Genomic DNA, 25,082 nt, shown 5'->3' with positions numbered 1-25,082 from the left:
CTAGGATGTGTTGTAATGTGTGGTACAGGACAATGGTGGCAGAACCCCAGACACAACAAAACCCCTGCGAGTTGGCACAGTAGAGCAGCTTCCCAGTGATTACTTGAGCGATAAGGAAGCAGAAAACTTGCTGCATTCCAAACCCTAACCCAGGATTAGAAATAGGAGAGGAGGCGAGATGCAGACAGCTTTTCTGCCAGGCTGGATACTTTATACTGTTTTATGAGTGCTTTGTGTACGTGGTTTAGATATTTTCTAAGATGGAGCGTGCAACTATAGGCAGGAATTCAATCACTACGGCTGGGGAAGGAAACCTGTGGCCTTCCTGATGTTGCTGGATTATAACTCCCTGCAACGAGCCTTGCTGATGGTCAGGGATGATAGGGGCTGTTGTCCGGCAGAACCTGGGCCCCCACAAGTTCCCCAACTATGGACAAAAACCAAGTAGGCAGGGCAAGAATGGATGACACTAGAGCTTGCGTGAGAGAAGGTGAAGTTCTACTCTGTTACTTTCTTGTGAGCAGAATAGAACAACAAACTTTGGCTACAGCTTTTTACTGCAGTGTTATCAATGGGACTTTTAACCTTGGCTAATTGTATCTGAATTGTTGTTTGCTGGTCTGTAGCACTGATAACAAATCCTACCCATTGCATATGGCCTATTGTGCTAGGACTGAATTTAGTAGGCTAGGTTTGGTTGGGGTGTGTGCATGTGTTGGGGGAGAACCTGACTCACATTTGCTCTGGGATCTATAAATCCTCTCCCCAGCTCTATTCCGAAGGAAAAAAATCAACATTTTTATTGGCCCATGTCCTAACATATTTTCTCCTCCCTCCCTCCTATGCCTGGAATGGTTTTTAAACTTTTACAATTGGGTAGCATTTCCTTTGCTAAAGACACTACTTCTTACTTCAAGCGACTGGTTGGCTGCTTTGGGATTGAAGGGCACCTGTTTAAGACCCAGCAGACTTCGTAATATTGGTAAAAGAAACCAACATGTATTATGTAATTTACTTTAAAGTTTTATCACAAGATAAAAGCAAATAACTCCTCTTCCTTCTCAGTTGCCATAGATGTGGCACACAGATAAACCTCTGGGATAGCTCAGTTGGTAGAGCCTGAGACTCTTAATCTCAGGGTTGTGGGTTTGAGCCCCACACTGAAGCAAAAGATTCCTGCATTGCAGGAGGTTGGACAAAATGACCCTCTATTATTATTCTATTAACAATATTCTATTATTATTCTATTTCAATAAGAGATAGTTTGGCAGTCCACATTAGAGTTATGACCACTTCACACACACACACACACACACACACACACACACACACACACACACACACACCAAGAAGCTACATTGTAATTCTTAGGACTGAAATGTGATAATTAAGCAAATATAATGCCTTAATATCCAACCAGCTGTATCAGGTAAACAAAGGAATAGGAGCTTTCTCTTCCAAACCAAAGTGAGAAACCATGAGCCATGAGACCTTCATGATCAACTAGGAAATCCAGGTGTGGATTTGCAGTGTTTGTTAGACATAGATGCATCTGTCAATTTTGATGTATCTTCATTTCTCACTATTTATTTATGAATGAATGAATGAATGAATGAATGAATGAATTGGTTCCTATGAAGCATCCAGAGGTGATGCCACAATACTGTAAAACCATATATAAAGCACTTGCATATATGAAAACAGTTTCAACAATTGCATATATAAAAGAAATTTCACATCCAATACAGATACTGATTAGGATTTTTAAAAACAACAACACCACCACCTTCGCTTAGAAGGCTTGTTGAAAGAGGAACTGGCACCAAAAGGACAGTAAGAGCAGCACCTGTCTTCTTTGTAAGCCAGAACCTAAATGAATGGGTGAAGATAACTGTTTTCATCCAAGAGTACTTGCAGCTGTTGCACCACAGCCCTCTTGATCATACTGGATTGGTGTGAAAATCAAAATCCTGGTGACTTGGGAAAGAAAATTGGAGCCTTGTGTAGTTCAGATTTAATTGATAAATCATGATTTTGAATTGGTACAAACAATTTATATCCTTAAAATGTATCTTGTGTTTTCCTTGAGAAAACAGAAACTCATGTATTCATGCTAACTTGTTATACTACTTTGGTTGGCCCTGGCAAACATTTTCAGCTATAAGTTTTCTTGTATTATTTCCTTCTATACTCAGAATAGCAGGGATGACAACTTTGGGGCTTAGGACACGCCTAAGGTGTTCTCAGGTTTACTCAGATATATTAAGGACAAGTATTTATCACTTTTGTCAAGGGTAATCCTAAATGAGTGCCACCATTCAATGGCAGCAACATTTCTTTTCTCTCTCTTTTTTTGTCTCCTTTCTTTTCAGCTTGCAACTGCAACCTACACGCCAGAAGGTGCCGTTTTAATATGGAACTCTACAAATTATCTGGTCGCAAGAGTGGAGGTGTCTGCCTTAATTGCCGCCACAACACAGCAGGCCGTCACTGTCACTACTGTAAGGAGGGGTACTATCGGGACATGACCAAACCAATCACCCACAGGAAAGCATGCAAAGGTATGTGTGTCAGGGTAGCAGAAGCCAGGGGAACAGCGACAGGTTTACTAATGTCTTTCCTTCTCTGCCATATCTGTAAGTGTTTTCTTTTCAACAGTCTTTGGTATGTTTATTCAGAACTAAGCTCCACTGAGTCCAATGGGACATATTCCTGGGTAAATGTGCATAAGATGGCAGACTTATTGTCTGCTTCCAGCCTATTTATATTCAAAATTCCAAATTGCATCGAATTCTTTGGACTCCTTTGCCTCTCCTCTTTTTCTTCTTCACAGCCACACTCATGGGTTGAGAGTGGGGGAATTAAAGGAAAAAGCCAGGCACAAACAGAGCAATCACACCTCTTCAGAGCCTGATTTGTGTCTACACAGTTGGTCTTACGGTACTGGTAAAGGAGCTACGGCTCATAAACTTGGGTATACTATCCATTACTGAGCTTACTATAAAGAACTGAAGCTGAAAAAGTGAGTTGCTTATTATACACTGATCCCTATATGTGGCTTAGGCTTAGGCTTGCAACACTTGGAAGAAAGAGTCTTAAGTGGGGGGGCTTTTGAACACAAACTACACGTTTGTAGCAGTCTATCATGGGAAAGAAGACATATATTACATGAAAGGAGGAAACATACTAATATCCTAATTTTAAAATGGTTCCTACAACTTTTTCCCCTGTCTGGCATGCCGAAAAATGTGTAGCTATCTAATGATGACAGTGTTAGGTAGACACTGTTTTTGCAGGACCTGGATCTTGGAGTCCTCAGGGCTGGCTTGTCCAGATGTACATGCTCAAAAGTAGGGATGCACTTAGGTAATGTTAGTCTTTGAACTTAATAGTCTTAGGTGCCTAAAACCCCCTCCTTCATTTTTTGTAATGTGTGTTACTTCAATGATTTCACAACTTGAGAAGCCTGCTGTTCTGCATTTGGGAGCCATCCTCTTCATTCTACTGAACAGGGCCCTGGATCTCTGCCCCCAGAGTCTTGTCATGATGGCACCATTGCTTGAAAATCTTTGAACTATTTTTGTTCCTCTTTAAGTAAGCAGCACAGCCCCTTTTGCAAGCTTGGGGTGTTATTCTGGTTAGAAAAAACCCCACACAGAATCATTTCATGGTTTTAATTCTGGGTGTCACTGGTGAAGCTGTGGGTATTGATTGATTCTGGTGTGGGGAATCCCAGGCCACAATACACCTCTCTCTCTCCCTCTCCTACACTGCCCATGCAGGCTGTCCATCAATATGGCACCTGAGGATTATTCTGCTCTCTAGTTCTGGCTGGCTCTGTGACCAAGAATCACAGTAGTAGTGATAGCAGCAGCAGCAGCAGCTTCTCCCTACCTTTGTGTTCTCAACAGTGCTTCCTTCCAGTTTTTCCCTACTTTTGTTCAGGATTGGGATGATTCATTACTGTCAGGAGCTAGAGCTGGAATCTTACTCCTGAGAGAAACAAACAATTCAGTTCCGAACCCCACCCCCTCTCTCTCTGCCTGTTGGGCTGTGGGAGAATTGGAGCAGCCCAAGGGATTGACCCCAGCTCCGCTTCCATGGGAGATGTGTGAGCTTGTGCAAACCTTTACAGACCTCTCTCCCCTTTGAAAGGTATGGAATTTAGCTGTATGAGAAGCTGGTCCTGCAACTGCTATTACAGGAAAGAGATCTGGGCAGTTCAGTTCTGAAAGCTCCACTTGTCTGGACTATGTGCTATGTCCAAGAAACCATAATGCTTTCAGGATTTTTAAAGGGGGGGGGGGAAGAGATCAGAAGTCTGTTTTGTTCAACTTGTCACAGCTTATCAGCCTTTCCCCCTCCTCTTCACTCCCCCCTCCTCACCATTCCCGCCCTTCAAACGCATAAGCACAGGCACACATGCAGAAAAGTTGAATGGCTCAGAGCAGCTATTCAGAACACGTGTGACTAGACAAGTAAAAACAAAGAAGTGGAAAAGGGACCTCAGACATAGGAGAAGAAAGACAAAGGTGTGAATGGATTGTTGAGGTTATTCAGATCAGCATATGGGCCTCTCACATCAAAACAAAAGCTCGCCTTCCCTCCCCTTCCCACAGGTGTGCATACCAGCAAACACTGGGCTCCATTCAATAGGCTTAGTATCTGGGAAGACAAAGGCTATTTCTTTTGCAAAAACACATAGACACAGATCTACCATGCATACACACAGAAAGACAAATATATCCCTAATCCATATGAAAACAGCTTTATTATCTGGACAAAATAATAGAAAGCTAAAAGTTTCCTTCATTGAGTGGCTCATCGCTCAGTGCTTGGCAAAATCCTACAAAGCAAAGTAAGTTTATTTACAATCAAGGATTTTATTTATCCGTTACTAAGTTTCTACCCCAGATTCATTTTCCAAGATGATGTAAAAATGTGCAGTTGCACATATGAAAACTGGAGTTCAGTGGAAAAGAAACAGGAACTTAAAAGACAATGGCAGGCAAGCCATTCCTACAAAGCCTTTGGGGCAACCCAGATAATAATAATAACAATGATGATGATGATGATGATGATAATTTATTCCTGTCAACAGGAGGTTTTATACAAAATCTATTTATCTACCTATGTGCTCTATCTTTTAAAATTTGAATGTTTGCTATGCATTAGATGCGAAATCTGCTCAGCATCAACAGAAGAGATAAAAGGCTAGATAAGACAATGCTACCCACACTAAAATTAAGCATGTTCTGTCTCCTAACTGTAAATGAATGCAAAAGTGAAGGGGAAGGAGGCTGTAGATCAGTGCAATCAGAAGGTTCCTGGTTTAATCTCTGGCATCTAGGCATCCCTACGTAGGGCTGGAAAAGATTCCTTACCTGAAATCATGGAGAGCTGCTTCCTGTCAGTACTAACAGTACATGACTAGATGGACTAATGGTCTGACTTGGTATAAGATAGCTTCCTATGTTCCTAAGGAGGAGTGAGGTATGGGAGGTAAATTAGGAATGTGTTTTTGTGTATAGTAGAGACAGGGAACTGTGAACAGGGAAACTGCAAGAAGCTTGCATGCTGGAAGCTCCTCTGAGACACCCCCACCCCCATCTCAGAGCTTTTAGCAGATGTTGCCTTTTGCTTTTAAAATGTTATATTTGGAACCAGGAGGGCTAGAAGTGAAAGCTGAGAATCTCAGGAATATGGCAATAGAAGCCAATATTTGAAATTCATGGAATAACTGTAGCCATATACAGTGCCCCTGCTTATGCTCTCCAATCTCTCTCTCTCTGCTGTGGGCAAGGCCTTGCATTTCAGCTAAGTGTATGTCTGTGGGAGGCAGATGTATTGTGCACCCACCTCATTCATCTGATAGAAAGGAAACATGCCCAACTAATGTGGGCCACTCAGAACAGCCTGAACCTTTTGAATAAGCTGGAATTTCAGCAGCAGGGGAGGGTGAAACAGCCACATCACTGAATGTGGGCACTAAGTAAGGGGGGGGGCGAGAGAAAAGATCTCTTGACATCATTGCTTGACAGGTTTGGAATCCACAAGAGCAGGCAGATCTGAAAGAGGAAAGAAAATCAAGCCCGCAGTTGGGAGGGAAGCAACTGTGACACAACACAGTTTTAATATTTTTCAAGCTGCTCTGCTTTCCTGAGGGGGATAGCATGCTTATTGGCAAATTGCTGGCAGAGCACTGGGAAAGTATGTTTGGTAATGAAGCTGACAATTTAATTCTGAGTAAGTAACTCAGCTAAGTAACAAAGGCTGCACGCAACAAAAAGAAAGCTTAACACATGGCCCCTTTCCTAATACAGATGAAGGGGCAAGAGAGATGCAGAGAGAAAGAGGTACAAGAACTAGAGGTAAACCAACATTTCTCAGAATATTTTTTTAAAAAAAGAAAACACCCCCCCCCAACACACACAAATAAGGAAATACAGTGACTCCTTGGTTCTCAAACTCAATCCGTTCCAGGAGTTTGTTCGGCTCCCGAAATTGTTTGAAAACCAAGGTGTGGGTTCTGATTGGCTGCAGAAGCTTTTTGCACTCAAGCGGAAACTGCATCGGATGTTCGGCTTCCGAGAAACATTCGCAAACTGGAACACTTACTTCTGGGTTTGCGGCCTTCGGGCCCCGATTTGTTCGACAACTAAGCCGTTCGAGAACCAAGGTACCACTGTATCTGCAGAATTTTCTGTGGCTATGGGTTTTCCCCACCATTTATTTAGTGACATTCTCCATCTGCCAATGCCCACAGAACTACCATAGGTCTAGGTCGTTGTTGAGGATGCAAAATGTTGACTAGGCTGACAATTGGGTTTGAATAAGCATATGGCTGCTTCAAGGAATTGGCACTTCTTCAAGCAAAACAAGATTTGGATCTTGGATTCGGATGTCATACATCTACTACCAGCTAGAATCAGGTTCAGAGGGAAAACAGCACCCATATCTTCGGAAATCTTCAGGAAGATAGCAGGTTCATTGGCTTCCTGCTATACACCATCAGAACAACAATATACCACTAGTCCCTCTAACTCAATCCACCTAAATCTGTTATAGGGATTCCCTCAACCCTCTGGAGCTTATTTGGGAAGGGTGCAGTGTGCATGTGGGGGGAGGAGAGAGGATGGACACCTATTGCACAAGTGGAAATCCTTGCACGGACAGAATGTGGTCATTGAATATTGCCCAGACACCTTTGATTTCCTTTGTCTTTTGTAGAATTAATTAGATTATCCATAATCCTTGGGTTGTTTTATCTCTTCATTTGTGAGGGTTTTTAGAAATGTTGGTGTAGGATTTAAAATTTTAATTGCATTTTACTGGTTGATTATTTAATTTTTGCAAACTACTCTGGATTCTATTTACAAGAAGGTCAGTTTAGAAGCTCCATAGCTAAATAAAACATTTGCCTCTTAGCTTCCTTGATTTTAAGGAACCACTTCTAAAGTACTGTTTCTGTTGAATGGTTTGCTTATTAATGTCCTCATAAAAGTGGGCTTAATTTCATTCATTTGCTTTAAAAAGTAGTACCCTTCTCTCCTCCTCTGAAAAAAAATTATCAGTGCTGCCCAATATCCGTTTTTCCACTGACACAACAGCAACCTTGTTTTTTTCCTGCTTACCCTAATAGAAACCTATTTACATTTGACTGTGCAATGAATGTTGCTAGTATTACAATTTTCAACTGACATTCTCTCTTCTAGATGGACTGCAAAGAATTCAAGTTGTTTCATTTTGTTCCTTTAAAAAACAATGATGTCATGTTTGTGCAAGATTTCCAAAACTCTGCTTAGTTTTGTTTAGTTTTTAACTAAGCAGGTGGAAACTATTCAGCGTGGGCCGGGTTAATGTGGTAGCTAGTGCAATGGGGATCAGCACTTAAAACTTGTCTGTGGCCCAGTGAAACAAAAGTCTCGTCCCAACATAACCTGTGCTCCTGACTCTATGGATGTGATTAAATTTCCATGCAGTGGGACAGACATTATATAACATAGATCTTAGTCATGCTGTACCACCCAGGGCCTGATGACTGATGAAGGATAGAGCACTGAACATTAGACTGCAAGAGTTGTGGGGGACCCCTATACTTTGCTAATTCAGAGTCTGACACTGCATCGCTCAAATTCCATCAGCCGCAGAATATTTAATCCATAACTATAAAAACCGTAACTAAATGTTTGTCTCCTTTACATCCGGCTGACTGTTTGCTTTGTGAACATTGTTTTGTGAAGTTTGCCAAAAGTCTGGAAAATATTTTCTGTTGAAGTTTATGATTCAGCGTATGAACCTCCCTTGATTTCAGAATGTGAGAGCAACACGTTGGTGGATTTTTCTTACCTTTTAGCCATGTGAGCCACAGCAAACACATCTGTCAAGGCTAATGGATGTAAAGAGAATGCTGCGCTAGGCTACAGGTTGGAAAGCCCTGGCTCAATAGCAGCTCAACACTATTTTGCTGTGGTTTCTTATGGTTGCTTTCTATTATTTAATGCAAACTGACTGGTGTGGTATTTTGCACGAGGGGGAATTCTTCTAGGGCCCTCGTCTTTTGTGCTCTTGATGTTTTGCTTTTGGGACATTTTAAAACAATCGTGCTAAAACAGTTTTGTGAAAAGTTACCTTCTAACAGTCTGAGCCATATCTCTATTGATAATAGTATTAATTTCCACTTCATCAGATAATCTGCCAGTAGGCTGATCTTCGTAGAAATATGAGGTTTGGACACAATTCAGATTAAGAAATTAACCCACTTTCTGCATTTGCCATCAGCTTTACCAGCAACTCATCTTCCATCCTATATAGCTGAGAATGTTTCTCCATAAGACTTGATTCTTTCAACCATTTAGTCCTGATTCATTTGCACTTGCATTTAATACATTTAAATCAATGCATCTAATGAAATGTCAATGCCTTGTGAGAGTAAAAGTGAGTAACTGCCTGCCAAGCAAGCATGCAGCAAAGTTCATAATTCTTGCAAGTATTTGTTGGCTGATATGAAGTAACTCCTGCCATTCTGTTAAGAGGCTGTGTAGGGTGTTTGTCCATAATAATGCAATTTCATCCATTTACTCTAACAGACATGCTGTGCTAAACTGCTTTCCTTCATCCCTGCGCTTTCCATCTGTCACTTCACCATACTATCTGAGCTGGTATTTCTGAATAGGCAATAGATTCACTGTTAAGAAAACACAGAAAGATTGAGTTACTTTGAAGGTACACTGAAAAAGTAAATTTGATTTGTTTATTTCTGAAGTTGTATATGTATTTTAATTCTCCATGTGTACAAACAGTTTTTCTTCCTTTTAAAAACAGATACATGATAGATGTTCAAAAATTGAAAATTTATGGTCTGTTGTTGTTGTTGTTGTTGTTGTTGTTGTTGCTGTGTGTTTTAACAAAATCCTAGTTGACAGAACGTTTAATTTCAGTTTTTGATCTGAAAGTAACATTGTAGTCTTTGTAGGTACAAATGGGAGCTCAAAAAGGAAGAGCTCTTTTCCTGCAAAAGCTTCATAAGTGAATGGCACATGAACAGAGTAATTTCAAAAAAGATAGTTCCATGACCTTTAAAACATTAAATTAATGAACGATAGGAAAAAAATAATTATGCAATTTCAGCATCTTTCTTTAAAAATCAGCGGGCAGAAACAAACAAAAGTAAACAATTTAATGGAATGTGAACATTTTTATTGGAGGAAACAAAAGACAAATGAAATGGGTAATACTTTTCTTAAGAATCTAAAATGAACAAATTAAATATTTTTTAAATAAATTGCAACTTTATCACTTATAGAATTATGCTGCTTTGTCACTTGTCTGTCCTGCTAGCTTTTTGTATAGAAAATTTTAACCGGGTACCCTCAGCTCTGCACCATTCAGAGAAGCCAATACTAAGCAAATGGAAAAAGGAAAGGAAAGAAAACCTTTTGCTAGACCAGCAAGTGTGATGAGCTCCTTACTGCAACTTGGAAAGAAGCCACACAACAGGAAAAGAGATGACAGATTGAGTAGGGAATATCACATGAAGTGGCAGGGTTGGGATCATGCCAAGGCCTACTGAAGCAGCCTGGAAGTAGAAAAGGAGCCAGGCTGCTGTACGCTACTGGGTGGTCAAAGGCAGAAATGAAATGCCAGTGGTTCAAGAAGGCATCATGTTTGAGAGATGAAGGATATAAATCATGTCCCATAAAATTAATGCAAGAAAGAGTTGTGTTATCACTAGAGTGGTACTATTGGGACTTAGAAATGACCTAAAGCTCCTGTTCTTTCTTTCTCCCTCTCTCTCCTGGCAGCTGTCCCTGCCCCATCTCCCCAAGAGGATTAATTTCTAGCACAGTTTCCAAATTGAAAGGGAAAGTAACCCCAGAATCCTATACATGCCAACTTAGAAATAAATCCTATTGAGTTCAATTGGGCTTACTCCTGAGTAAGTAAATACCGTATTTTTTGCTCTATAAGACGCACCAGACCACAAGACACACCTAGTTTTTGGAGGAGAAAAACAAGGGGGGGGGGGATTCTGAATCTCAGAAGCCAGAACAGCAAGAGGGATCACTGCACAGTGAAAGCTGCGCAGCCTGCATTCGCTCCATAGGACACACACATTTCCCCTTACTTTTTAGGATGGAAAAGGTGAGTCTTATAGAGCAGAAAATACGGTATATTAGTGTTGCAACCTAAATGCCTATTTTAATCTTACATTGTATTCTCAACAGTCAAACTGTTCATTGAACATCTACCTCAAAATAAGCAACTCTATTTTTCCGCTCTGTCTGTTCTGTTTAGAAGAATGTTTTCATGCAGAACCCTTTCTGTGGTCAAATACATTTATAGCATTGATCCAGGAATGGCTACACAACTTCTACTACCAATCTGTTCTGTTGAAGTACTGGACATACTGTTGGGCAGCTGTCTACGTAAATATGGAACCCTATGGAAACATATGCAGTGTAGGTGGACACTTGCAAGCATGAGACTGCTTCTTGCTGCATATGCTGAATCTGTGCCACTAGCAAATGTTCCACATCCTGTTTACATATTATGCATTATTGGTTTGTTTATAAAAAGGGGCCTTAAAAAAAGGTAGGCTCAGCTGAAGTTTTAGATTTGGGCCTTAGAAACTGGAGACAAATATGATTTTCACCTTGCGCAGCTTTCTCAAAGAGTTCCTGAAGCAGGAGGTGAAACAGGAACATTCACCTTCCTGTCCTCCTAGATAAACCATTGCATTATTTTTATTTCCTCACTCCTCCATATCCACCCCCATCTTCTTAAAAAGAGTGAGGTTGATAGGGAAGTTCCAAATGACCTTTCTATGTAAAACCTGTTTTGTTGTATAATATATTTGGAATTGGTTCCATAAGCCCCTTTGATTAATTTCAACTCTGATATTTACCAGGCTACTGATACCAATGTAATTCTATTGAAACAGAGCCCCTGTCGAGTTTTATAGTATTTCTGTAAAACTGCTCTGCACACTGGGGAAAGGATTTCCATGCTTTTGATGAAAAAATGATGAATGATATGAACCATGAATGCACTCAGGCTCCACTTGCCAATATAAACCTATTGGGGAGCAGTGGAATTTAACATATGGAAAGGCGGCAAGTTGGCTTAATGCAGGCTAAACTTTTAATTAAGGATGCCAATCTTCCTCCTAAATGTCTGCTCCAGAGATTCTCAGCCAAATTTTGAGGCTTCAGTAAAGAATCATTGCTCAGCTTGCTCCCCCCAGGGAATCAATAGCTGCTGCTCCTTCTCACATGCACAGAGATTTGAGTTTTGTGAAAGGAAATAAGACCAAGCCTTAACCAGTTTTCTTCTATGAACAGCAGCATTTTGAATTATAGTGAGCTGAACCTCAGCTCACTGCACGACCATAGAACAGTCTGCTTCCTTGGGTTTCTTTCTATGGAAAACAGAGACAAGATTGGCAGGCTCATAATTTTGATATATCCAGATTAAATACACTTTGCTCAAGTTCGTTCTTTCTTTCTTTCTTTCTTTCTTTCTTTCTTTCTTTCTTTCTGTCAAATGGCTACAACGGTATTAAAAGAAAGCCCAACCTTTAAGGGTTTATAACATTTTAAAACAAATTAGCACAGTTCACTGAGAAAAAGCTCGTGACATTACATTATATTATATCTCCATGGTAACAAACAGCACTCCTGAAATATGCTTTCAAAAGATAAATGGTTGCAGTTAAATTTGAGGTAAGAACAAGTATTGTAGTGATCTGGTGCCTTGGAAGCAATGCTTTTCCAGCTGGGTTAAAATAATTTAAAAATCAATAATACCCACAGTTAACAGTGTTTTATCCCAATTGAAAAAGCATTGTTTCCAAGTCATGATGTCACTACGACACTGCAATTTCTACACTGAATAACTTGGGAGTAAGTCCCATTTGCCTCAGTAGGGATTACCGGTACTTGTGACTGGACAAGTTAGACTAGACAGCTATTCAGTGTGTTTTGTATATCATCATTGTGAAATCCCTCAGAATTGCTAACAAGCTACAGTTATATATTTGCAGTCTCTTGCCTATTTAAAGCATTTGTTGTTTTCTTTCTTCTTAGTATTTGCAACATAAAGTTGCAATACATGCTTGGGGGAAAAGAAAGCTTAAAGGTAAATCATATGCAAATACGAAAATTATTTCCATAGCAATAGTAGAACAGTGCTATTTGCATAGAAAGCAATGGGAATGCATCTGTCGTAAAAGAGAGAGAAATAAACATTGCAGGAGCAATCCAGATTTTAATGCCTATTTGATATTTTGGAGCCACAAGTCATTTCTACAATAATCAATAAATGCAACATAGGAAGCTGCCTTCTGCTCTGTATTGTGACTGGCAGCAGCAGTTTCAGGCGATATGGGGTGGCAGGTCCATTTCAGCCTACCTGGAGATTCCAGAGACTGAACTTCCTGCATGACTCCCACTGATCTGCAGCCCTTTCCACTTCATTGTAAAATTATTTGATTTTGTTAAATGTAGATCATTAAAATCAAGTAATGGTTAATTATTTAATTGGTTCTTTTTTTTTTTACCCAGACATTCTAATCCTTTGCTTTTTAATGTGTGATATTTTACTGTATTTTTGGTTTTTATGGAAGCCGCCCAGAGTGGCTGGGGAGGCCCAGCCAGATGGGCGGGGTATAAATAATAAATTATTATTATTATTAAAAATCTCCTTGTCTCACTCCACCCCGGTCATGCCACATCCTCCTCTCTGTTTTTACTATATCATACTTGGGGCAAAATTCTGAGTGCCCAGCAAGCACAGAGACTTAAAGCAAGCCATCTGACTTAAAAGAAGAAAGGAGCTGGTGTGAACCTCAGTCCTATGCAGGTTTACTCAGATGTAAGGCCAGTTGAATCCAGTGGGACTTACAGGCATACTAATATTGCAACTTTAGTATTGTAATTTTCCCAGGTTTTTTTTAAAAAAGTCCGGTTTCCAGTTTCCCTAAATCTGCTCCTGCAACACACGTGTACGATAGCACTGACTTGGTGGCACGAGGCCCCAGCATGCTTGAAAATGCAGGAAAGAGAAGAAAAAGGACGAGGGAAGAAAAAGAAGAAATAAACTTCTGCTCTGAAAAGCACAAACAGAAAGTTGTGGGGATTCTGCCATCAATGAGCTACAGCAGCAGAGGCCCCAGCCACAGCTTCGTGAACATTAATTGAGCAAACTGAAAGTCTGTCTACATGCAGTGATAACACTACAGTGAAGTCACTCTGATGCCAAGAATTCAATCATTCTGCAGATGTCTTGAAGCTCCAGAGAAGCCAGTGGTTTCATACACTTCCACCCAGATTACATCTAAGTCCAGTTTTGTGTCCCAGAAAGGATCATCCCGTCACTTTCCCTTTAGACTTGTTATGGTTCAGATGGTGATATTCTGGAACCTCAATTCTGACAGGTGGTCTCTTCCCCCACAACTTCTTATCCTTTGTCTCAGCAGACTGGGGACTCTGACTTTCTGTTGCTATAAAAAATACAAAGGCAGTGAATTTCCTTCTTCAGCTGAGAAAAGAGTATTACGTTTAAGTCTGCTTTCTCCTGCACTCCAGTTCAAAGATTCTAGGACATCCTCTCCTGGATTTTAGGAATTTATTAAAGCCTGTCGTATTTCCCCTTCCCTGTCAAATGTTAAAAACAGAAAGGCCTTCGGGGGGTGGGGGAACAAGGATGAGGCTTTCCGTGGTCCTTCATAAAGGCCAGAAACACATCTGGTCATAAACAGGACAAAGATTTCTTGGAACTGCATCTGACCTCCGGTGTGATTTCCAAAACATTGCGCTGACATATCTGCTAGACATCCCTTGTGACACAGCTCAGTCAAAAAATGGATGAGAACTATTCAGGGGTTCCCTGTTTTTGTGATCATATCTTGGTGCACGTGCTTGCAGCTTCTAAAGCGTAGGAGCTCTGCACTTGCACAGATGCTCTCATTTGTCATACCTTTGGTATTTGGCTTCAGGAAATAAGATTATTTCACAGATGAAAATGTAAACAGGGCCCAAATCAGCCACTGCCCAAGAAGAGCTGTGGTAGAGAAGGGAGGAGAAATGCAAAGGGATAGTTGTGGTCTCTTGATCAGAAAATCTGCTTGTTTATTCCTACATGCTGGGGACTGTTTTCCTGCTCATCGTATTTAGTTGCTTCAGATAGATGATCAAACCTTGGTTCAAAATTTCTCTGATTTTGTGGGCTTCAGAAGTGTTGCTTCATATCACCTTGTGGAATAAAGTTATCAACTGAGCAAAATTGAATCACTGATTAAAAACAGCAGCAGCAGCAATGCAAACTCAAATGGCAACATCATATGTCATCACAATGCAAGCCACCATGGCAATAACAGAAGGCAAGGTGTGGTCAATCAAGGAGGATTTCTAAAGGAAAGCCACATTGCAAACTACAGTATTCACCAAAGGGGTTAAAAATTCAGGTACTGCTGACCTCTGTTTCCCCCCACAAACTCTAAGAATGAACAAACCAAAAAAGTAAGCATTTTGCTGTAACAATCTTCACAAACTACCAGTGGTTCTGTGGAGGGTGCTGGGGCAATTTAATAATGCACAAATATGGAATCTCACATGAGGACAATACTATTAATAGAACACAGTCATCTGAAGAATGATAATTGAGACCATTGAAATGTACAGGTGATTCAAATTAATGCACACAAGAACACTGATGTGGAATTTTAGAAGCAATGAAAAGGACTTGTGAGGAAACACATAGCAGCAGAACCTGAGCTGCAGCTCTGCACACACTTTATTGGCAAAAGCCCCATTGAATTCAGTGGGACTTAAGGATCCATAGAATTTGGCTAATAGAATGACCCAAAGAATGGAGGAAAAGCTGGACAACATTAACTGACAATTGTGAGGTGCTAATGTAACACTGTGTGAGCCACAATGGTTCTTCCTCCTTGCATAGTTAGGGAATTCTGAGAGTTTGCATGTCCCCACCACTTCTGTAACACAACTTGTGAGGTGGGTTGTACATACATACAAGCATTACTACGCTTTGTTGAGGAGAAAGGGTTGAATGAAAAGTGCATAAATTAGGCTTTGGTTAATTAAACAATATATCACCTTTTAAACTGGGAGTTTTGTTTGTGATTGTTGCTATGGTATTTTTGTGTGTGTTTTAATATTGTAAATTGCCCAGTGAACCTCAGATGAAGGGTGGTATACAAATTTAATCGATGATGATGATGATATTGTTGCAGCTTAAACACTTATAATTATATTATCACTAAATGAATGCAATATGCTTAGAATTCAGAATCGTTGCTCGTTCCACAGCCAGTTATACACAACTTTTTAAAATATACACTGTGATAAAATATAGATATGAAAATGATGCACACAGCACACTAGTGGTGGTGGGGAGACACCTATAAATCGTAAGCCATAACCATACAAAATGATACAGGATTGTTTTAGAACATGAAGACAGATCAACACATACAAGGTATATGAATACACATACCATAAAAACTAAAAAAATGCTTGCTTGTGAAAACATGTAAGATACATTTAGGCAAATGATCTCTGATACTGGTAAATTGTGTGTTTCTTGAGTTCATAAACTTTGTCTCCTTTGACAAAGTATAGCTTCCTGTGTAACAAAAAGCTGTTGATCTTAAAAGAATGTAAATTCCTTCTGTTACTCCTTCACTGTTAAATGGTCACATTCTAAATCAATATCTAGCTTGACAGAAGATTGAGTCTTTTCTGTATCTTTCAATGCATTGGCACAGAGAGAGATTAGTGTTTGGAAATTATTGTGACATATTTAGGGAACTGGCTTGACCGACCTGTCTTTGGACAGGCATATCCCAGCATGTTCTAGCATTGTTGACAGATGGATTCTGGGACTTCTAAATGTATGACTATGAACATCTTAGTGATAGAGATAGAAAGAAAAACAACAATCCTAGACCATAAACTCAAGGCTGGACTTTAATTTTATTTCCAAGTGTCACATTCATTCACTATTTTTGAGCTTTGAATCACACCTCTGTGTCATTGAAAATACGAATGTTTCAAATGCAAAGCAACAAGAAAAGAAAAAAGAAGTCCACCTCAAGAGGGAAAGCCTACATTTAATAAGGGAACTGACAAAAATAAGTAAACAATGAGTACTGAATGTTCTTATACATACCTGCTGCTGAAACATATTAGATTTCCCCAACAACAGCCATGCAACCCCAGTAAAATACATATTCACAGATATTTTGATTGTCATGAGCTGTATCACTGGAGACTGACTAGCATGATTGACAAAGATGCAATAGCTCAAATGTCAAGCTTATCTTAAAGACTTAAATGAGAAATAATCTGAATTGTGTAGGCTCTGGTTCAGCAAACAGCTAAACTCTAAATGTTGAATTAAGTTTTCAAAAGGTGGGATGACAACATTTCATAATCCCCTGAGTCCTGGCTTAGTAGGCAGCTTAACTCTAAAAGTGAAAAGAATGCAAGAAGAATTAATGTTGATTGGTTATGATGGTTATATGCATCCTCTGTGCTTATTTATAGAAGAGGTGGGGCACCTCAGGTCCAGGGGGTCAAATGTGGCCCTTCAGACCTCTCTGGCTGGCCCCTGGAACTCTCCCCAGGCCACACCCATCACTGGCCCTGCTTAACACTCAGTATTTTTGCCTGGCTGGAATGTGCCCTTGAACTTTAATGCATTGTTTGTCCTGATGGAGGATAGAGAGGAGTTTATGTCTTCTATATAGAAAGTAAAATTTACATTTGTTGCTCTGTCCATTTTTGCCTCTTGCCCCTACTGGCATGCGGCCATCAGAAGGGTCACAGAACCCTTGGGCTGAAAAGGTTCCTTGCCACTGATATATAGGAACATAGGAAGCTATCTAAAACTGAGTTGCACCATATAGCTAGATCATGTACCACAAACTGGCAGCAGCTGTTTAGGGTTTCAGACCAGGGTCTTTTTCAGCTCAATGTGGAGGTGGTGGGGATTGAACTTTGGACCTTCTAGCATGTAATGTATGTGCTCTACAACTGAGCCATAACAATTTCCTGACTAGATTGCGAAGGCAGTATGCCTCTCGAGTGCCAGCTGCTGAAGGAAAGGAATGGGGTTATTGCTTTCATGCCTTGCTTGCCTTCTCAAGAGGCATCTGGTTAGCTATTGACAATTTATGGCTGTCGCTTGTTGGCTAATGATGGACCATTGGTTTGATTCAGCAGAGCTCCCCCTGCATGCTCTTCAACAGGAATTTAGCCAGGAGAATTCACCACAATCCGCTGAGTTTAGTTATTGTTCCAGCTACAGAACAGGTGTTTCAATGACCTCTAGAGAGAAAAGGAAACCCTTCCTCCTCTTCTTGCTCCCACCAGCTGTGATGATTGGAGGCTGATAGTGAGGCTGGAACAGAATATTTCCTGAAGCACTGAACAAAGAGCAAACATACAGAAATTGAATGGTGGGGAAATAATTCTAGGTGTGGCATTAGGCAAGTCCACTCAGCAGCAGTAAATGTCTGCTTTAAAACTTTTAAATTCATTTTAGGACACAAGTATATTAATAATCCTTGTGGTGTAATGTAGTAGCTGGCACTGATTGTCCATCATGTTGCTTTCAGATTTTCTAGGGGAAGTTGTGCTTACAGAGCACTACTATTAGAATGAGATGAGACCTGCAGTCCAGGGCACTGGCTACTCTCACCTCATTCCTATAGCTCTGCTACAAAAAATCTTGCTGTCTTTGGATACTCTTGCTAGTTGAAAATGCTTGTTCTTTTTGGAAAATCCTTCCTTCCTCTCCAGCTCCTCATCTCTGATCCTCTTGTTGTGTGTTCCCCCCACAGCATGTGATTGCCATCCCGTGGGTGCAGCTGGAAAAACCTGTAATCAAACCACAGGGCAATGTCCCTGCAAAGATGGCGTGACAGGCATCACTTGCAACCGATGTGCCAAAGGTTACCAGCAAAGCAGATCTCCCATTGCCCCCTGCATAAGTAGGTGGATGCGCTTTCCGACATTGGTACCATAACGTAATGAATCCTAAATCTGGTCTGCTTACTAACACCTGATAGACTTAATTAATATAGCTAGAGATACTGTTGGCCACTTTTCACATTGCAGTTTTCATGGGTAGTAGTTACAGGTACACATTGTGAACCTAAAACTTCAGGTGTTAAGGCACATTCACTTCCACCACTATTTCAACTCGCTTATTCAGTGAAAATGCACAGTGAAGAGCTGGGGCTAATAGCAAGGAAAGACATATATGAACCTGGAAACTGTGATAGGTTTAGTGAGTACACAGTGAAACTGTGTAATGTATACCCATTAAAGCTGTAATTTGTGCAGTGGCCCTGTGTGTTGTATGTCCAGGTTGCATTTTGCATGTCTCTATGTATATAAATATATGGATGAATTATACATATATCGTATTGATCACACTAGTAAGGTGATGCGAGTACAAGTTCCCACTTAAACAAAAGGTTTCAAAGTTCAAAACATGATTTTCTGTGTTGCAGAACCATTTTTTCTAGCAATGCCAGCAATAAACTACTACTGTTTTTAAATTATGTTTGATTAAAATAATGTTTGGGCGTAGTCAATGTTTTCCTCCTAAAAGCAGTAGACAGCCTGGGTTCCATCATTGTTCAGAGCAACTTTCATACCAAAGCAGTTGGTTCTGTCTCTGTCATACAGAGAAAAAGAAATCAAAGATCAAAGCAACTTTGAAAAGCCAAAAAGAAACACAGAACAGCCATATAATGGCCATTACCCTGTTTCCTAATGCAAAAATAAAATAAATAAGGTCATGGTTGAAAGAATCAAGTCTTTTAATAACTTCTCAGGATGCATTTCTGATAATCTGGAATAGTCACGGAAATTTCATACTCTTATACTGTTATAGAGTATTTATGGTCTGAAGGCAGCTGCCCTCTCCCTACAGCTTCTTTAAGATAAAAGATGTGAGAAATATCTGACAACTTTTGAACTTGTGAAAACGTTCATTCCTGGAGAGAGTAACAACTTTTACCTTTTCTTGTTTATCCTTCCCTTGTTTGCCTTTTCTTCTTTACCACAGAGATACCTGTTGTTCCTCCCACCACTGTGGCCAGTAGCACAGAAGAACCTGCAGGTATGTTATACTTTTGTTTTAATCCTGTTCAAATTGTCGGGGGAGGGGGATATCCTATTCCAAAGACAAGATAGGTTTGCTGACCAAGTTATAGCAACAACAAAGTAAGCAGGACTGAAACTTATTCAAGGCTTTTTTTTACTGTAGGTGAGGGGGAGGTCATAAGCGTAATATTTTGGTTTTTTCATTTAAGAATAAAATAATTAACATTAAATGTCAAGAATGGGTTATTACATAGCAAAGGAAATAGTGTTTTGTATAAAAAACAGGCTCTGGGAAATAATTAAGTACATAGATTTAAACTGCAAAAAGACATGGAAAAGGCAAAAATTGTGTGAAATGAATGGCTAGCAATCCCAGAAGTCTTTGCACCAATCTTTGAGGCCTGTGGAGAGTTGGAGTTTGAGAGAAAGCTTTGGAGGGAGTGACTGTAGTGGAGTTTGGAGGATTTTGTGGAGTTTGGTACTGCAGGAGACCAGTCTGCCCCCCTTGTCATTTTTTCAACATCGCCCTCTAGTGATGAGGAAAATCGAGAGCCCCCATTGCCACCATTCATGCCAGTCTGATAAGTGCTGCTGGCTTTTTAAAGGGGTTTTCAAGAATTTTCAGAGGTTTAGAGGGTGTTTACAGGCATTTTAGATGGTGTCCCCCACTATATGTGATTTCATGTATATGTGCAGTACCTGGGAATGTAAACCCTGTGTAAGTGAGGAGACGCCTGTAACCTTTGGTTGGGTATTTTACAGTCTTGTGGGTAGCCTGACCTGGAGCAGAACAAATTTGACAAACAGATGGAAGTAAAGAACCAGCTGTTTAAATATGCTATTATTGTATCTTTTAAGGAACATTAGCAACATCACTGTTGTGGTACTCATTTATTCTTGTCATCTGCTACTTTCAGTTTAGGCTACAAGCTATAGAAGTGCAAGTTTTTATTCTCTTTTCACAGAAAATTATTTACAGGGTGGAGAGGGAGTAGTAAACACTCAAACTTGCAACAGTATCTCCTGGATTCCTAAATTTTAAAAAATTATTATTTATTCATTCCCCTGCGTATATCATTTTCAATGGAACAATCCATCTTTTCAGAAGCAGATTGCAGCACAAGGCGCCTTCTCTTTAAAAGCACAAGGAAAGTTCAGCCAAACTGAACAATCTGATTGGCGGTGGGTCCCTAAGTGCATGATATCCCTTCAGTAGAAATTTTATTGACGTTTTTAAGCACCACTTTAGTCAGAGAGGATGAGCTCCCATATTTTATCATTTTTACTTGACTGCCTAGCCCACTTGGGAGCGTGGCACCTTTCAGATTCCATCATTGCACACTTCCCCAGAAGTCCACAACACTGTCTTGGCTACATTTCACTTGGCATAAGAGCAGGTGATAGCACAGCCACCCCTAAATGCAATCTGAGGGTTGTCTGAACATTGCAATCTAAAAGAAGAAATCTGGATGGAAGTTACGTATATGTAGCAGCCCATTGGACAGAATCGCTTTGCTGCACTTCTTCAAGAGTGTTTGTGTTGTTGTGGATAGAGTGCTCTGGTCAGACTGCAACATTCAGTTTCAAATCCTCAGTCATGAAACTCGCTGGGTGACCTTGGGCCTGTCACTTATCTCGAGGTTTAATCTGCCAAACAGGGTCGTTGGAATAATAAAATGTGGGAATGAATGCCAATGTGGGGAATCAAGCTCCTCGGAGGAATGGCAGGATATAAATAAATGCTCAAGTTGAAAGTGGCTTCAAATCTGAAAGAAAAGGGAATGTATATTTTGTAGAGAAGTCTCAAATGGATCACGAGCCAAGACCAGCTTTAGTGTGAAAGAGAGAAAACATTGCCATTGCTGGTTCTGCACCAGGGTTTGCTTTAGTTATATAACATCTGCATTTGACTGGAAAAGCAATTAAAATTCATTTGCTTTTATAAAATTGCTCTTTGCCAACGTTTTGAGCCAGCAGCCTTGCTGAACATTTTAAGCTGAGCAACCTGGACATTTTCTACTTCTCTCTCATTTTATAATTCTACTCCTAAACCTTGTCTTGCTGCTGGAGGGTAGCAATGGGCAGGTGGGGAATTCATGGGATAGCCGTGTGACTGCTTAGACAAGGATTTAATCTCTCATGTTGGTTATTGCAGTGCACCTTCAAAAACACTTGGGAAGTTTGGGGGAGTATGATATGCTGCAGTTCATCTTTGACAGGTTACTCATTACAGGTCTTGGTAAAATTGCTTCTAGCTTTGCTGGCTTCCTGTTAGCTTCTGGGCCCAGTTAGCAGCATGAGTGGTGAACTTTAAACCAGGGTACAGGCTAGGTCAGCTACCCTCAGCATTTTGAAACTGAACATTTTGGATGGGTGTTGTAGTCCATCCGAAATTTTTGGAGGAGGAGGTTGGGAAAAACTTTGTCTTAGGGCCTGTATATCCTACTGATGAAGTCCATCCTGTGGAATGCTCTGCCAGCAGTTGGCTCCTTTTGCTGCCGTTTTTCTGGCAGTTTTTAATACATTGCTTCTCTCTCTCTCTCTCTCTCTCTCTCTCTCTCTCTCTCTCTCTCTCTCTCTGGCTTTTCACAATATAGTGAGTAATGAAAGAGTTGGTTTCTGCTGTTTCTTCCTACAGTTATGTTCTAAGTGTAGCTGCACTGTGGGGATGTGCCTGTTGTCCTAGTATTGTGCCTTTGTTAGTGGTAGTACTGCAGGTTTTATAATGATTGTGCATTGCTTTACTTGTCACTTTTGTGGTAGAGAATCAATCTATAAATTGAGAAATGTTGCCCCAAAGATGTAATGATTCCAGGGTGCGTTTTTGCTTTTGCTTGTATGTCTGCGTATGTTATGGCTGTTGTTTATTTGAGTCATCTCAATCTGTTTGCTTTGTAGGCACTTTTCTGTGGTCTGTTTGCTCTGTTCCTGGCACATTGGCCTCTGGCTTGTGCAGCAGGTACATCTGTGGAGGGCTGCTGAATGGGAATATAGCTCTGGCTTCAAGCAGAGGATTGTATTGTTGGACGAGATGACTAGAAGATGCTCTGACATTGACTCTGAAGGGGCTGACCAGGCAGGAATTTGGCTGAGAAACAGGCACACCATCCATGTCTGTGTGAGGGATGTGTGTGTGTGTGTGTTTGTGCACGTGTGTGCATGTCAGAGAGAGAAGAGGGGGATGGATTGATGAAGAGAAGGGAAGGAGAGAGAAAGAGAGAGAGAAGGGGGAGTGGGAATGGCCATGCCCACTTTTTGGCCTTGGCTCTGACCACCAGTGGTATGCAGTCCCCAACCAATATGGCCCCCAGCCCTGAAGTTTGCCTAGCTCTGATTTAATGCATTCCAACTATGATTGTAGACATGGATTGTTTCAGCTAAGCAAACCTTCATTGACTTAAATGAATTATTCCATATGGTAAACTTGGCCTGTGAGCCACATTACGAAGTTTAGCACGACTTACCTCTCTTCTGGTGCACCAGCATCCTGCCTTGCCAGTTTTCCCTACCAGTTGCTGTTAGCGTCATTCATTTCTGGCTGCAAATTCTTTCCTGGATTATAGAACTGCTGCTGCTCAAAAGGCTAATCTGTATACCCTGGGCAGCTACTGGAAATAATAACTGGAAAAAATTCTTTGCTCTGTTGTAGAACTAGGGTTTCCTGTAGGTCTTATCACATTCCTAGGATTTCCCACAAAGTATAGGAGCAGAATAGTGTAAGATATGACCCATTCTATCTTGGCTATCTGTGTGCTTCATTTGCAGCAGCTGTGATATAATGCAGTCACGCAAATGCTTGGACTGACCTAAGCTGGGCAGGACAACAGCCCAGAGGCCATACTGTAGGGAACATTCTTTCTCTGCCCCTGGAGATGGGCTGCATTTGGCCTTTCAGTCTCCTCATTTTGCAGTTCCAGAAACACTTTAGCTGAGAGAAATGGGGGTAGGAGAGAGAAGGTGGGGAGAAAACTCTGGTAATTTTCCTGATAATCAGGAAGGCAAACCACTGTGACTCTGGAATGGCTATGTTGACTGACCTTGCCGCTAGCATTGTTATACTTTGTAAAATACAAATTCATGTTCTAAATTAAATACATGACAATTCAGATTAGAATGATACTGTAGGTTGGTGGTTTAGAGTTATTTCATCTGACATGCAACCGGCACAATTTCCACACACACCCCAAATATTTTTATTCAACTTTTAACATGAAAAGACATTCAATTAACATTTGCAGTGGGATTGTCATTTTACACAGGATCAGCTACATGAAGGATTAGACCTCCCCAGAAAGTTGTATGGGCTGTTGGGAGTAGGCATAAATCCCACTGTTTGTTGATAAAGTCAATGAATGAGTGTCATATAGCATAGAGCAGGGTTGTCAAACTCAAATTCATCGGGGGCCGCATCAGCAGTTTGGTCACCCTCAAAGGGCCAGTTGTATCTGTAGGACTTACAGTACAGAAGAGAAGGGTTCAGGCAGCCGTTGGATCTGTCACATCACAGGATGGCATGCACTCAATATAAAAACAAGTGGAGGTTTCCTGAATGCATGTAAAGTGGAGGTTTCCTGTGTAGAACGGCCGGCGCTGCTAGAGGGCAGACATTCTCTGGCTTGTAGGTGGCTTTCTTGTGTAAAAAAAAAAAAAAGCGAGAATAAAAGGTGAAGGCTGGCAGCCGGCGGTGGCTACACGGGCCACATGATGAGGTCTGGCGGGCCGGATTCGGCCCTCGGGCCTTGTGTTTGACACCCGTGGCATAGAGTCTTTTTTGTGGTTCCCCCTGCAAGCTGGGCATGGCAAGTTAGTTTTTTTGACAGGGCTACCTGCCAGACTCTATCTAGCCACTTGCAGGGAAGAAACTAGGCTTTATTTCACCCAGGTCAAAGACTCACTTTGGTACCCCCCCATGCGCATTTGTGTACACACACAGAGAGAGAGAGACAGACACAGAGAGAGAGAGAGAGAGAGAGAGAGAGAGAGAGAGAGGGAGGGAGGGAGGGGCAGGGAGCCTCAATGGCACCCCTCTGGAGGCTTCACCTAGGGCAAAAAAACATAGCTATCCCCATAGCTATGGCTCTGCCATTTGTCATGTGAAAAGCATGCAACTAGTATAAATATGCATGGGGACGCTCAATCCTATGCTTGTTTCTTGGTAGTAAGTCCCATGTGGGAGGAAGTTCCAGTCATAAGGAGCAGCAAGGGAAAATGTTACTTCAGGTAGCAAGGATACCTTTGAATGGCTGAGGATGGTAGAGCTAGACAAAATGATCTCTTGCAAAATATGTGCAGAGAAAAGAGCTGAATAATTTTGAGAGGCAAAGGGAAGGGAAGTATCAAATAGAACACCAAGGCTTTGTGCCTGGTCAACTGGGTGACGCTGGTAACGGACAAAGAGATGGTGGCTTGGGAGGAAAGATGAGAAGTTTGTTTTTGATCACC

The 25,082-nt window shown here is 40.9% G+C and overlaps 1 protein-coding gene across 5 annotated transcripts in view; it reads left to right on the top strand.

Annotated features, from left to right (window-relative positions):
- NTN1 (netrin 1) overlaps positions 1-25,082 on the top strand; it is a 132,544-nt gene that overhangs the window by 79,762 nt on the left and 27,700 nt on the right. For 4 of the 5 annotated variants that reach the window (XR_014560969.1, XM_083725851.1, XM_083725850.1 and 1 more), the window contains exons 3-5: positions 2,373-2,561; positions 18,368-18,517; positions 19,603-19,656. Coding sequence is in view for 4 of the 5 variants with exons in the window: in XM_083725851.1 (XP_083581977.1) it covers positions 2,373-2,561; positions 18,368-18,517; positions 19,603-19,656 (393 nt within the window). In the remaining variant the exon portion in view is untranslated. The remainder of the gene's footprint in view (positions 1-2,372; positions 2,562-18,367; positions 18,518-19,602; positions 19,657-25,082) is intronic. The other variant, XM_083725852.1, reaches the window with a different exon arrangement.

Source organism: Podarcis gaigeae (assembly GCF_964106915.1).
Source record: "Podarcis gaigeae genome assembly, chromosome: 2".
In the NCBI taxonomy this organism is placed as follows: Eukaryota; Metazoa; Chordata; class Lepidosauria; order Squamata; family Lacertidae; genus Podarcis; species Podarcis gaigeae.
Note: the sequence above shows the minus strand (reverse complement) of the source record. Positions and strands in the feature narration are given on the sequence as shown.